The sequence below is a fragment of the Pituophis catenifer genome, unplaced genomic scaffold (genome assembly GCF_029215685.1).
Source record: "Pituophis catenifer annectens isolate HBS135680 unplaced genomic scaffold, rPitCat1.0.hap2 SCAF_1, whole genome shotgun sequence".
Classification (NCBI taxonomy): Eukaryota; Metazoa; Chordata; class Lepidosauria; order Squamata; family Colubridae; genus Pituophis; species Pituophis catenifer.
The window spans coordinates 90,568,700-90,584,160 of record NW_027256881.1 but is presented as its reverse complement, the minus strand read 5'-3'; the positions used below and the strand labels follow the sequence as shown (position 1 = coordinate 90,584,160).

At 41.1% G+C, this 15,461-nt stretch overlaps 1 protein-coding gene across 1 annotated transcript in view; it reads left to right on the top strand.

Annotated features, from left to right (window-relative positions):
• Positions 1-15,461, top strand: part of LOC139308833 (venom phosphodiesterase) — a 78,175-nt gene that overhangs the window by 30,813 nt on the left and 31,901 nt on the right. The window contains exons 10-15 of the mRNA XM_070932708.1: positions 1,156-1,221; positions 2,286-2,358; positions 3,142-3,250; positions 3,352-3,480; positions 3,814-3,845; positions 11,631-11,758. Coding sequence (XP_070788809.1) covers positions 1,156-1,221; positions 2,286-2,358; positions 3,142-3,250; positions 3,352-3,480; positions 3,814-3,845; positions 11,631-11,758 — 537 coding nt within the window. The remainder of the gene's footprint in view (positions 1-1,155; positions 1,222-2,285; positions 2,359-3,141; positions 3,251-3,351; positions 3,481-3,813; positions 3,846-11,630; positions 11,759-15,461) is intronic.

Below are 15,461 nucleotides of genomic sequence, written 5' to 3'. Positions count from 1 at the left end.
TTCATTCATTGTACAGCTTCCAAATCATTATTTAGTAAGCCTTTACCAGAGTGATATCCTTGAATGAAGCTCAACTACTAATGATTACACAGACACTGCTGTGGTTGATTTGAATGGGTGCTTCGTTCATGTAGCCATTGAAGGAGAGTATCTCTTCAAAGATCTGCATGGTCCTTTCCATTCCCACACATTAAATAATGTTGGCATTAGGAAATCTTTGTATTATAAATACATAAAGGGAACATATATCAGCCTGGGTTTGAAGAATGTGAGAGGGACACATTTCATTTTTCTGTCATATGCAACAATTGTCTAAAAGATGGTTAGCACCTTTTTCAGTCCTCATATTAGCATTAAAATGTTCTGTTGGCTTGAAGGGCATCAGGTACTGAGAGGGCGTGGGAGAGGCTGCATCTCTCACCTCTGACATCTTGCTGCCTCCTGCTGGTTGAGACATTTTCTCACTCTGCTTAATTGAAGGGTCAGCCTTCAGCTTAAATCTGCTAGGAAAAATACAGCTTCTATTCTACTTTATTCAATGGGCTTTCCATCTCAATACTGACATGCTTATAATTCCAATGTAATTGTTTTATAAATATTGCATGATGTAGAATACTGAATATACTAAGTGGTGATATTATTTTGGTGAGAAATTCATATTTCAGGCCACTGAGGATGGACTCAAAATGTCTCTGGTTTGCTTTGACATTTTAAAACCATTTTTCAGCTCCTTCCTGCCATGTTCTGCTGACTCCATCCCAAACAAGAGGACAGGAGAGCCACATGAGAAGAGTATTTCATGCCTTGAATATTGCAGGAAATTGGAAGGGATTATGTTTTTGCTTTGGCCTTTTTTGTATATGTTACTTTTACTCTTACTAGAGTATTTACATTTGATTCATGTTCACATTGCAACACAAAGTCTACCTAGTTGAGGCTTTGTGTTTGCAATTATCAACTTGGTTTTTGCTTTATAAAAGCATTTGTACAGAATGACGTCTGTCGCTCACAAAAAAATTAACCAATATTTCATAATGGAAAGTGCTGATTGTCTTACTATCAGCATAAAAACATGTTGTTGACGTGTCCACTAAAACAAAGTTCTCCTTGTCGCCATGATGCTTACTTTCTAAATAATATTTTTATTTCTTGTAGATCAATTCCATTTGAAACAAGAGTTATGGAGGTGCTAAACTGGCTAGATCTCCCCAAAGCTGAAAGGTAATAGCCACGAAAGCTTATGAAACAAATTCTCTGTTCTTATAAAATGCTAAGCAAGGCAGCTACCATATTTTTCGGAGTATAAGATGCACCTTTACCCCCCCTAAAAGGGGTGAAAATTTAGCTGTATTTTATACACCGAATGTAGCCCTGCCCACCCACTGGCCCCCACCTTTTGGCTTCTGCCTCGCAGCAGTTACCTCCTTGCAAGCAAGCAGCAAGGAAAAAACAGCTCCTTTCAGCTTCAGCACAGCCTAATTAGCACAAGTTGATTGGATCAGCCTCCTGACTTTCAGCTGATTTGCTCTTAGCTGTTTTGCACAGGGCTCTGCTGCTTGCTGCAAAGAGGTAAATTGCTGAAGCAGATTTTTTTTTCCTTGTGCTAATCAAGCTATGCTGAAAACAAAAATGAAAGTAAAGCAGGCTGTTTGCTGTTTGCTGCAAGGAGGCAAAATTGCACAGAGGCAGAGGCAGAGGAGATTTCTTTTTCTTCTTTTCCTCACCAAAAAGGTAGGTGCGTCTTATAGTCCGGTGCATCTTATACTCCGAAAAATACGGTAATTATATGCTGTCAACTAAGAAGCATGGTTTCACTTACTGTCATCCGCTCCTCCTCCCAATTTTTAAATCTTTAAAAACTAAATGTTGCCATCTTTTTGCATCTCCTCTGAGGTGACTTCAACTGAACTGCAAAAATCTGCTAATCACTGGATGGCAGAAAGATATACCAAAACCTGTAACCTCCTGCTATCTTGTAGTTATCCAGATTTTTGCCCATTCTTCCATTTCCAGAACTGACACCAGAATGAGAGAAAACAATCCAGGCAGCGTTCTGGTTCTGGGGATGTTTGCTCCAAGTTGTCCTTTGTTTTCAATAATTTCCTCTCCTATTCTTTCTTCTCCTAGCTAGTTCAGTGTTTGATCTGACTCTGAACTTTTAGCTTTAGGAGTGGATAGCAGCCACCATTGAGTTGCAAACTATCTGGGCAACATGTTAGTTAATAATGTATCTTTGGATGAGGTGAATTTTTTTTAAAGTAATGGTCTTTCTTTTTAATCTGCAGGCCAGATTTCTCCACATTGTATATTGAGGAGCCAGATACAACTGGACATAAATTTGGGCCTGTTAGTGCAGAAGTAAGCATCTCTTTTTTCTATCTCTCCCACCCTCATTCTGTATTTAAAGGGGTGGGGCTTAAGTTAAACTTTAGTTGGTATATATCATAGATAAAAGGTAGCAATGACACATGTTCTTTTTCTTTGTTAGACGTAAAAATACTGGAAGAATAATATATGTAAAAACTGAGCTGTTCTACGTTAAACACCAAACAGTATTTTTATTGCCTTGTACAGGTAGTCCTTGACTTACAATAGTTCATTTAGTGACCATTTGAAGTTACAACAGCATGTAAAGTGACATGGCCATTTTTCACCCTTACAACCATTGTATCATCCCCATAGTCAGGTGATCAAAATTCAGACCCTTTGCAACTGAATCATATTTTATAACAGTCTCTGTACTCCTGGGTCATATGATCACCTTTTGCGACCTTCTGACATGCAAAGTGTCAGAATCTGGGGACGCCAGATTCACTTAACAACCTTTTTAGAAACTTAATAACTGAATTGTAACACCTGTAACCCCAAAATGATTTCTTTTTATTATTGTATTGTTTATTGTGATAGACCTGATCGCAACCTTTGATTTAACATGTATGATAAGATGCAGAGGTGGGTTCCACTTACCTTTACTACCGGTTTGCAACGGAAGCGCACGTGAGAGCAGATTGTCAGTGATGACGTCGGGGTGGGTGGGCGGAGCCTCCCACCGCCATTACTACCGGTTCGCAAGAACAGGACCGAACCTGGAGCAACCCACCACTCATAAGATGCCACTTACCCTTTTTCTCTTTGGCATAGATAATTAAGACTTTACAAAGGGCAGATCAGATCCTGGGAATGTTGATGGAAGGCCTAAAGCAAAGGAATCTGCATAATTGTGTCAATCTTATCCTTCTGGCTGATCATGGTAACATTACTTTATGCTTCACTCTTTTAATAAAGAGCTTTGTCAACCTTGGGAATTCAATATTTGTTCAATTGCCTACCATTTTCTTCTCCTTTCTTTAGGCATGGAGGCAATATCCTGTAACCGGGTGGAATACATGGCCGATTATTTTAATACAGTTGATATTTTTATGTATGAAGGTCCAGCACCTCGTATTCGATCAAAAAATGTTCCAAAAGACTTTTTTACGTGTAAGTTTGGACCACAACTTTATAAAACTATAGAATTTAAGTGAGAGGCTTTGTAGAACATTCAGTTCTAAGGCATCTTCCTTGCTTAGAGCAATGTCACCTGCCACCCACAAGAGTGGCAAATTACTGAATAATGTAAATGTGGTTTTCAGATGGAAGCTAAAGTCAACAGTTGCAAATACTGTTGGACAGGTATTTTAAAAAGGCTTAATACCTTAAAAATACAACTAATCTGGGTTGGATGCACCATATTTGAATAAGACAAATTGATAGTTTAATGTTTGAAAGTAATGCATTATACATATAGCATAACATTTCTTTTCTTCCAAACAGTTGATTCTGAAGCAATTGTTAAAAAACTTACAGTGAGTATGTTTTTATTCCTTTTCTTCCTAAAACAATAATAATAATCCAAGCATTTTGTGAAGGCATCACTACTGAAATATAATTTCTTTAGCACATTGTTACTGTTTTCTTTGAGAGAGGCGATGCACAGAACTGAATGAAGGTTATGAACTAATGAAGGTTAGATGAAAAATTCTGAATCTTGCATCACTTCATAATAGACCTGGCTGTGTTCCGTTCTCATCCCTCTAGGACCAATTTAGATATTGCAGCAATTGAATTCAGCCAGTTAGTCACTGTTCATCTTATATGCCATTATATAGCATTTTCACCAAATGGACATTGTCCTACCTGAACGTCCCTTTTATGATCGCTGCGCCGCCAATCCTACTCCTGGGACTTTGTACATTGATTGGATGAAACTGAGTGCCTATAATTCTTTCTGCAGCCTTGGCTCCACCCACCGTGACATTGTCCCATCAGTCTTTTTCACGAAGCAAATATCAACATGGACACCAACTCTTCTTCAGGAACAGCAATTCAAAGGCCAACCTCGAAAGAGATATTGCCAACGCTGCAGAGAAAAGAAAACAAAAAACACACCACCCACAGCAGTAATGGTCGGCCAAAGGGTGGGCCGGATTGGCGGCGCAGCGATCATAAAAGGGACGTTCAAGTAGGACAACATCCATTTTCCTGACTCACTGCGCCGCCAATCCTACTCCTGGGACATGCCCAAGTTCATCGACTCCCTGGGAGTGGCCGACACCATTCGCTGACCATGGGTGGATATTACCGATTGTAGTACACGTCTGCCAAAGGCAGCATCCGCAGAAGCAAAGGTATCCAAACGATAGTGGCGAACAAAAAAGATATTGAAGACCAAGTCACCGCCTTACAAATGTCTTCAATAGACGCCTGGGTAGCCCATGCCGCTGAAGTAGCCGCACTACGGGTTGAATGCGGTACAATGCCACCCGGGATTGATACTCCTTGCAAATGGTATGCTTTTGAAATACAAGCTTTAAGCCACCGTCCCACCGTATGAGAAGAATCCTTCTGCCCCATTGATGATGGTAAAAAGGATCCTAATAATGCCTCCATTTGTCTAAAGGAAGCTGTACGTTTAATATAACGTCATAGGGCTCTACGGACATCTAACGTATGCCACCTTCTTTCTAGTGGATGGTGTGAGTCAGGACAAAAATTGGGGAGAACAATTTCTTGGCCTCTATGAAATCTAGAGTTCACTTTAGGTATAAAGGCTGTGTCTAGATGGAGAACGACCCTATCCAGGAAAAATATACATAGGTCTGGACGAATAGACATTGCAGCCATTTCCGAAACTCACTGAGCCGAAGTCACCGCCAGAAGAAATGCCATCTTCAGAGACAAATATCGTAAGGAAACTGAAGCCAAAGGTTCAAACGGTTCGGACGTAAGAGCCTGTAGAACTAATGTCAAATCCCACGTGGGAAAACGGTGTATCACAGGTGGGGACAAATTGACTGCCCCCCGCAAAAAGGCTTTAATCTTCGGATCCTGAGAAAGCGGTTGGCAACCGTCACCGATCAATACAGTAGCCAAAGCTGCCACTTGGTGGTGAAGTGTAAAGGGCGATAAACTCTTGTCCAGTCCAGATTGTAGGAATTGCAGAATTTCTGAAATTGTGGCCGAAGTAGGATCTACATGCTTGGTAAGGCACCATCGGGCAAAGGAGTTCCAGGATGCGTTATAAATTCATATAGTTGAAGAGCGTCTGGCTGCTTGAATAGTTGAGATTTTATTTTATTTATTTATTTATTAAATTTATATACCGCCCTACTCCCGAAGGACTCAGGGCGGTGAACAGCCATAAAAATAAAACATGGAAATACAAAATTTAAAATAGAGATAAAACAAATTAAATAAATTTGGCTGAACCATATTTAAAACCCCAATAATTTAAAACCAAAGAGATAATGTTTGATGGAATATTATCCTTTTTTAAGATGATACGTTCAAGTGCCAAACGGCCAACTTTAACCAACCTGGTTCTGGATGTCGAATGGTTCCTTGCACCAGGACAATCTGGTCTTGGGGAATTCGCCAAGGTGCTTCCACCGAAAGATCCTTCAGATCTGTGAACCACGTCCTCCATGGCCAATATGGTGCTACCAGTAGAAGATCAGCTCTTCCCAACAATATCTTCCGAATAACCTGTGGTAAAATTGGGATTGGAGGAAAGGCGTAAAGTAGACCCTTCGGCCAAGGACACTGAAGGGCATTGTGACCTTCTGTGGCTTGAGACGGAAACCTGGTGAAGTACCTGGGAACGTGAGTGTTCCGAGCGCTCACGAAGAGGTCTGCAATCGGTGTTCTGAACTTGATGGAAAGACTCCGAAACAGTTGGGGATGTAACTGCCACTCTGAGGGATCTAGATGTTCCCTGCTGAGATAATCTGCCTGTAAGTTGTTGGTGCCGGAAATATGTTCTGCTTTTAATGATAGAACATTCTCTTCTGCCCAAGCCATGAGACGTTCCGTTTCTGCCATTAGATCTCTGGAACGTGTGCCTCCTTGTCTGTTGACATGGGCCTTTGTGGCCATATTGTCTGTCAGAATCATAATGTGCTTGTTGAGCACATGTGGTTGGAAGTCCAGTAATGGCAGTCCTATTGCTTGGAGCTCTAACCAATTGATACTGTGTCGGAGATTGAGCAGAGACCATGTGCCCTGCGTAATGTGTGAGTCCAGGTGGGCCCCCCAGCCATGAAGACTGGCATCCGTCGTTATGGTGACTCGATCCGGTTCCAGAAAGACAGTTCCGCATTGTAGAGCAGTGGACTCCCACCACTGCAGTGATTTCTTGACTCTGACGGGAACTACTACCTTGTCCAGAGAGTCTGCCTGTCCCGTCCGTTGGAATGGTAGTAGGAACCATTGCAGTTGGCGAGAATGACGACAAGCCCACGGCACTATTTGTATGCAGGAAATGAACTTTCCCAACAGTTGGGATAGCAGTAAGACAGTCACTTTTGTTTGAAGAATCACCTATCTGACCAGGTCCCGGATACCTGAAAATCCGGTGACAGGAAAACCATCCCTTGAACAGAATCTATAACAGAGCCTAGATGGAGAATACGTGACATTGGACTCAAATGGCTCTTGGGAATGTTGAGGACAAATCCGTGGCACTGTAAGGCCTGAAGTACCAACTGTCTGTCCTTGTCTGCTTGTGCCTTGGACGATGACAGGATTAAAATATCATCCAGATAACAGACCATACGGATGGAATGCTCTCGCACCGACGCCGTTAGAGCCGCCAGAATTTTCGTGAATGTCCGCGGTGCCGACGATAGACCAAATGGCACGGCCCTGTATTGAAAATGGCGCTCTTTGAAGGCGAAGCGGAGAAATCGTCTGTGATCTGGATGAATAGGCACATGAAGATATGCCTCTTTTTATGTCCACCGATTGCATCAAGTCCCCATGTCGAATGCATGCTAAAATCGTTCGGAGCGAATGCATTTTGAAACGTCGATATAAAATGAAGAGGTTCAGTTCCTTGAGGTTGAGAATACCCCTCCAACCCCCCGAACTTTTGGGTACCAGGAACAGTACCGAATAGAAGCCGGTCCGAAGTTGATCATTGGCAACCGGTTCTATAGTCTCTATGTCCAGTAAGTGTTGAATTTCAAGTGACATGAGATGACGTTTCTGGGGATCCTCTGACCTGGGACACGGAATGAATCGATCCAGAGGGGGGGAGGTGAATTCCAATTTGAGGCCATATGTGATAGTGTGAAGAATCCAGGCATCTGTGGAGGTGGTTTCCCACTGATGGTAAAATGCCTGAAGCCTGCCCCCCACCGGAAGGCGGGATGGAAAGTCATTTGCCTCGACGGAAGGATTGTGAACCAGAGCCACGGAAGGGCCTTCTGAAGCTGGTCTGGTGTCTTCTGCAGTCACGAAAGGTAGATCGACCGGAAGAGGAGAAATATCCCTGACCGTAACTCCTGTTGAAATAGGACCCGCTGGCCCCGGAATCGGTCCGAAAGGGCTGCCAGCCGTAAGGCGAAGATCTGTGATCCGGTCTCCTATATGATGTAGAAAGAATCTTCCTCTTATCACGGCCCTCTACCAGAACGGGATCCAGAGCTGCTCCAACAAGTGAAGACCCCTTGAAGAGTGCAGCTGTGAGCCTCCATTTAGACTTTGTGTCAGCCCGCCAATGGCGAAGCCACAACAAACGGCGAGAAACGACAGAAGAAGTGAGGGCCCGTGAAGCAAATTTCGCTGCATCTAATGATGCATCAGCTGAAAATTCGGCTGCAGCAATCAGTTTGGTTATATCTTGTTGTATTCTGGCCTCCTCTAGGGGCACCCTGTCTCTTAATTGGCGAAGCCATATAAGGGATGCCCTATTAAAAAATGAGGCAGCAGTGGCCGCTCGAATTGCCCATGCAGCCGCTTGATGTGTTTTCCTACACGACATCTCAGCTCGTTTGTCCTCCATTCTCAAACCATCTCCAACATCACCAGCCAAAACAGAGGAGGAGACGAGACTAGCTACAGGATCATCTACCGAAGGTAGTTGCAACAAAGCCTCCAGGTCAGGAGCTGCACAATACATTCGTTTGTTGTGACCAGAAGGGCTAGAAAGAGAACCAGGACAGTCCCAAGGGCATTGGATCACCTGAGAGAATAAATCCGGAAATGGAATATAATCATGCTCAGGTTGAGGCATTTTAAACAAAGAATCAGAAATATTAGGTTTTTCCTGTGAAGAAGAAACTGGGTCAATAACCTTGCTCATGTTAGTGGCCACCTTAGCCTTATGCAGCAAGGAAGTAAAAAGAGCAGGTCTGAACAGTCCCGGAAAGGCAGGTTTGTCAGACAGAGATTCATCATCCTCAGACATATCAAAGTCATCAAAATAGTTGTCATCAGGTTCAAAGCCCTCTACGCCCTGATGGGTAGTAGCAGACTTAGACGTAGAAGGGTTGGCCACTGAGACAGAATGCGTTGTTTTTGTTGGTGGCACAGGTAAATAAGTCATTGTACTATGTTGTAAGGTAGACTGCAAAAAACTGGCAAATGCTTGAGAGAGCATAGCTTGAAAATCAATCACCTGTCCAGAAGTAGGTGTACCTATCACTTGAAGCTGCAAAACAGGGACAGCAGAATTAGCATCTGATGCAACCAATGGTATCTGCGCAGGCAAAGGGGGATGCTGAACAGGATCACCTTGACTACAGAGCAGAGTGTGGCCCTGAGGCACAAGAATAATGTCCCCCTGTGGCCAAGCCACAATATTGGCCTCTTGAGGATTAGTTATAGGAGGCACAGGAGACTGGGCCACATTATCCTCAGCAATTAAGGGAGTAGGATCTTCAGATTGCATTGTAGCCTTAGCCTTGTTAAACTGCTTCTCCAGAGCATTGTGGCATCTGGCAGCATGTCTGTCCATAGTACCTTCAACTTGAGCAGGCTTGGGAACTGCCTTAGCAACACCTCTGGTTTTGGCCTTCCTTTTCCCTGCTGGTTTAGGAGAGGGAGCCCTACGAGGGGAAATCTCCTGCTCAATATCTGAGGACAGAGGGGAGTCCGCCATAACTATTAACAATTAACTAATAGAAAGGAATAAACAAGAATTACTTCCCTTCAATCAATCGCCAATCAGGTAAATTGAAAGACAAGACAGATGGCTGCAGGAACTTTGTCAGCAGGCCACACTTCACCGATCTTGGAAGCTGTCAATGGAAACCTCCTCAGCAAAATGGCGACTGGAACCAAGCTTTTAGAAAAAAAAAAATACAGCTACGTCACACCTCATGAAAGGAAAGAGACGCAAACTCCAGTTACAATGCTGTCAATAATCTAATTAGTGATCAGGCAGTTAAAATTAATATCGCCAGGAATTACACCTGCAGCCTGAGTTGGCTGTCAGGTTAAAAATGGCGGGAAACTTCAACCGCCGCAAAGCCGTCTCGTATCATCAGGGTACGCCTCTAATGGGCAGGGACCCTGGATCCGCAATTTTTGAGAGAAGCTGCGTAGGTGGGGGCGGTTATACAGCAAACCAAAACCAGCTCCACCACCTGCGGCACTAGTGGGGACAAGGAACGCGCCTCTCAGCTAGGCGAAATTACCAATTACGCCTCCAGCTGTCCTCACGGGGCTCAAAAAAGGAATTGCCGACTCGGCAAGGCAAAGCGCTAAACGAAGCCTTGCTGCTCCTTCAGCAAGCTCCCTTTGTGTTGTCCCTCAGCTGGGCAAAAATAGAAATAACGCCTCTCAGCTGTCTCTCGGAGTCAAACAAGGGCTGGATCGGCAGTTTAAATATTTGGCTGAAACCACTGCTCGCGCCTCAGAACTGACAGGCGGAATATAAAATTGCGGATCGGCAGTTTAAAACCACCGCCGAAACCGCCACTCCGAAAAGCTTCCAATCCTCCCTACCGCAGCTCTCTGAATATGCACAATTATACTCAGAAGGTTCTGATAGGTCTTAAAACATTCCAAAATTCCACTAAAAAACTAATTCACTCCAGAGAAAAGGCACTCAGGTGTACTCCTATCAACTGAGTGAAAAAGACTGACGGGACAACGTCACGGTGGGCGGAGCCAAGGCTGCAGAAAGAATTATAGGCACTCAGTTTCATCCAATCAACGTACAAAGTCCCAGGAGTAGGATTGGCGGCGCAGCGAGTCAGGAAAAGGTAATGTTACAGCATCCTGACTGAAAGGTTGTTCTGACTTCTGAATCTATCATGCTCTTTGCTTTCTTTTCTTGAACTTGAAAAAAATTGCATGTAGTATGCTTTTAAATTTTCAGAAAGCTTGTTGTGTTAGAGTCCATCTCATATTATTGATGGGTCCACTTGGGGTTTCACTGAAACATATTTTGACCAGTGATGCCTAACATTTGGATTTGAATGTATCTTACTCTCGCTTTAAAAGGCAACCATCACATGGAAGATAAAGTAAATTACACTATTTTCCTTAATGTTCATACTATTGTTTCACATAATTGTCATTGTCCTAAATCTACATTAGATTTAGATTACATTGTCCCAAGTCTACATTAGAAAAAAAAACCGAACCCTTAAGGTCTGTTACTGTGATTTTTAGAGGACGGAGAAGTTTTGAATGATCAATGAATCGTTACCTTCTGAAACAGGTTGAAATTTACATATTCTTAACCTGTTTCCCTGAGTTTGTGAGCTAACACCCCATGGTCAAATGACTACACTTTGGGCACTTGGTAATCAGACTATCTGTAATTGCCATTTGCAATGTCTCAAACATAATGATTCATTTAACAACCACCACAAAAAAGGTTGCAAAATTGGATCAGTCATGTTTTATGACCCATGTTACAACTGTCACTAATTATGACCTTAATGAACAAATTCCCTTATGGTTCTAAATTGACGACTAGTGATAGATTGACAGAAAATACACACACACACACACACACACACACACACACACACACACACCCCACCCCACAACACAACACAAGCAACACACACATAGAGCCCTATACATTGAAGTAATTAACTGGGCTTTTGGTTGTGGAGCATTTCATCCACCTATTGGATTCACTGTAAAGCATAACAAAAAGTAGTCTAGTATTCCTTTATCAATCGGATTCTTGTTTATAGAGATTCTTTTGAAGAATTTACAAAAGGTCCTTTTGTAAAGAAAGTAAGATCGACAACACAGCGATAGTTGCATTGAAAACATGTTTTTTTTTATATTTTATTTTTTAATTCTGTGATGCTGCAAAACTTATCATTTCACTTTCACCTTTTCAGTGCCAAAAGCCAAAACAGCACTTTAAAGCTTACTTGTCCAAAGACCTTCCAAAGAGACTACACTTTGCTAACAACGTTCGTATTGACAAAGTTAATCTGATGGTCGATCAAAAGTGGCTGGCCGTGAGGTACCGTATAAAGACCAACATGTAGACATCACTTAGCTTTTGATTAAATGATAAAATGGAGCCAGTTTTAGATGTACTGTAGGAAGGCAGCAAAATGTTATTTTTAATATGTACATTTATTTACTTATAAATGTAGAAGTTTTATTTTTATTATCGACTTGATTCCAAATGCTTTTTTATTACCTACTTGATTCCAAATGCTCTGAGGATTAATATGTTGTCCTCGGTGACTGCATGAAACTTATATGGAAATTCAGGCGTGACAGATAAGGATAGATAAGATCAAGACAAATGAAGAGAGAAAAACACTTTCTGCAGGTGATTGTATTTCTTCTCTTAGGATAATAGAGGGATCTTGTCTCAGCAATATTCTAAAGCCAGATGAAGCTTTATTTAGAAATCATCACCTATATTATGACCAGGTTCATCTGGCCTAGAAGTGCTCTGTAGATCTGAATTATGAAAGATTTCTGACAGACTTCTGTTAGGTTGAAATGATAACGAGTCTGCAGAAGGCTTATTTTCTGAGTTAGAAAATGATTGCAAGGCTGGTTCCTCTTGTGAGAAGAGACAGAATAGAGGTCGTCCTCGACTTATGACCACAATAGAGCCCAACATTTTTGTTGCTAAGCGAGAGAGTTGTTAAGTGAGTTTTGCCTCATTTTACGACCTTTCTTGAAACAGTTGTTAAGGGAACCACTGCAGTTGTTAACTTAGTAACATGGTTGTTAAGTGAATCTGGCTTCCCTATTGACTTTGCTGATCAGAAGGTCGCAAAAGGGAATCACATGACCTTGGGATACTGTAACCGTCATAAAGTTGCCAAACATCTGAATTTTGATCATTTCACCATAGGGATGCTGCAATGGTTGTAAGTGTGAAAAACGGTTGTAAGACAATTATTTTAGGGCTGTCGTAATTTCGAACGGTCACTAAATGAACTGTTGTAAGTCGAGGACTACCTGTATAGAAAAATGACTGACTTCTCCTCAGTGACCTCCTTATCCCAGTCCTCTGCTGTATGCCTCAAAATCCAAACGTTTGAGAGGGTAATCCCACCAGGGCTTTGTCTTTGTCAATAGTAAATTTTAGGATCAGAATAATAATATTTAAACCAACACCTTGCTCTTCTTATAGCTTGCTGTCACTATAGGAAGAAGGATTATAGGTGAAGTTACAGTCTCAAGCGTTTTGAACTTTGTACTTCCTGAGTTCATCTGATGGCCAGGAGTAGGCAGGCGGAAATTAGATAAAGCAGAGATGGAAAACAACTGCTCTGTGGCCCTGACAACAAAGGCTAAGTCTCAGCGATGCTGAAAGTTGTAAATCAGCAACTTTTATAAGACTGCATTCCGAAGAATCCTTTGGGTTTACACAGTTTGCACATGGAATTTTCTCCTTGCTTGAAGTCCTGTCTTTGGTCAGTTTGGCATTAAGAGAAACCCTTTGCATTCAGCCTAGTTTTTTTAAAAAAATTGTGCTAATTAATTTTACTCTTTTTTTTTTAGTTTACTACTTTAAAGGGTTGTTGTTGTTGTTGTTGTTATTTTAATTTCCCTGTAAACAAGTTATAATGAAATTATAGGAAATTAATTTCCTAAATAAGTGGAAAAAGATAATTCATATTACGAATTATCTGCAAGGAAATACATATAATTTTCTTGTTGAGTAATTCTGGAGTAGTTCCAGCCAATTCAGAAGAATTATTACGTTATGACATCCTGTTATTTTCCAAAAAACTGAGGCACTTAGATTCCTTTCATTGCTTAGTAGATTCAAAAAAAAAAAAAAGTGAATTAGATCATACAACTATGTGACTAGCACATACAACTATGTGCCACATGTTACATAAATAACATGTGGCAAAGTATCATAATGCAAGAGATTTATTAGATAAATCTCAGAAAAGTATCTTTTCTTCTATACAAGGTATACCAACCTTGTATATTTCAGATTTTTGAAGCATAGTGCCTGTTATCCCCCATCTAGCATGATTATTGAGAAAGGCATTGGCAACATCATAATGTTATAGCTGTGATTTATTTCTGGAGTTTGTTGCTAGAGATGAAACCAGATGTTCCAAACAGGATTTGTCTCTTGGTGGGGAAAAAAACTTCCAAAAGAAATTAGAGAAATTAGAGATTGTGGCATTATTTAATATTGAAAACTTGATAAGTCTTTAATATATCCAAAAGGCTGTTATAACTGTCTTTGGAACAAATTACAAAATAATTTAAAGTGAGGCAAAATTTAAAATAGGGCATTCAATAGCATCTGAAAAATAAAACTCTCACCGAACCTAGACAAAATAGATCTTGTTTTCCTTTGCAAATCAAAACATGGAAGGCTAATCTGTCTGTTCCGTTGTTTGTATTTTACTTTGTTTTTGTAATCCCTGTGAAGGCTTGACATTTTTTTAAGGACATTTGGCCTTATTTTTTGTGTCTGTTGCAGGAATCCCACCTCTATAAAGTCCACATTCTTCTTTATTATATCACTTTCTTTTACAATAATGATAGCCCACATCTCTCCCTTTTATCTTGATTAGAGAATCCCCTCAGATGCATGGTTCAGATCATGTTGGGATGCCTGCTTTTGGCAATTGCATTCCCAAAGGAAATGTTATCATAAAACTTACGTAGCATATAATTGTCATAGATTGTCCATGATTTCCTTTCCTGAAGCGCAATTTTGAATCAACTTACAGTTTATCAAGTTCAACTTTAAAACAGCCCTGCTTTTCATAAAATGCTTCCATCTGAATAACCAAACACGATTATCTCCATGGCATTGGTTCCTTTGGTAGTGTTGCATTTAGAATTTAGAATTTAGAAATGCTGGTCATTATAGGTAGTCCTCAACTTACGACCACAGTTGAGCTCAAAATGTATGTTGCTACGTGAGAAATTTGTTAAGTGAGTTTTGCCCCATTTTACAACTTTTCTTGCCACATTTGTTAAATGAATCATTGCAGTTGTTAAATTAGTAACATGGTTGTTAAGTGAATCTGGTTTCCTCATTGACTTTGCTTGTGAGAAGGTTGCAAATGGGGATCACATGACCCCGGGGCACTGCAACTGTCATAAATATGAGTCAGTTGTCAAGCATCCGAATGTAAATTGTGTGACTCTGGGATGCTGCAATGGTCGTAAGTGTGAAAAATGCTCATAAATTACCTTTTCAGTGCCATTGTAACTTTGAATGGTCACTAAGCAAACTGTTGTAAGTCGAGGACTACCTGTATTTCAGGCCCATTATTTCATTTACTTCCAAGGATAGTCAACAAGTCCTGCTGAGATTGGTACACCTCTTTCACATACTTCCCCTTAGTGCAGTACTGACAGCACCACTGACTGCATCTACACCCAAAAGTGATTTAGATTTTTAAAAATCTGTATTTTTAAAAATACAGGCAAGTTGCTATCCTGTATTGTTTGCTTGTAGAATGTCTCCAAGAAAAGAGGTAGAAAATGTTTTGGAGTTGGAAGACCAAATTAAGAGTTCCATGTTGGAATTTATGTGTAGGACCAAGAAATTAGACACCACATTGAGGCATACAGACAATCACAAAATCACTGTGACTTAATTTTCCATCAGTAATCAGAATTACTGCAAAGAATATGTGACCTAGGAAAAGAGGGTTGGGTCCTGCTTCTCTCTTACTATTCACACTAGGGAAACATCCCTCTCTAAATATCATGGA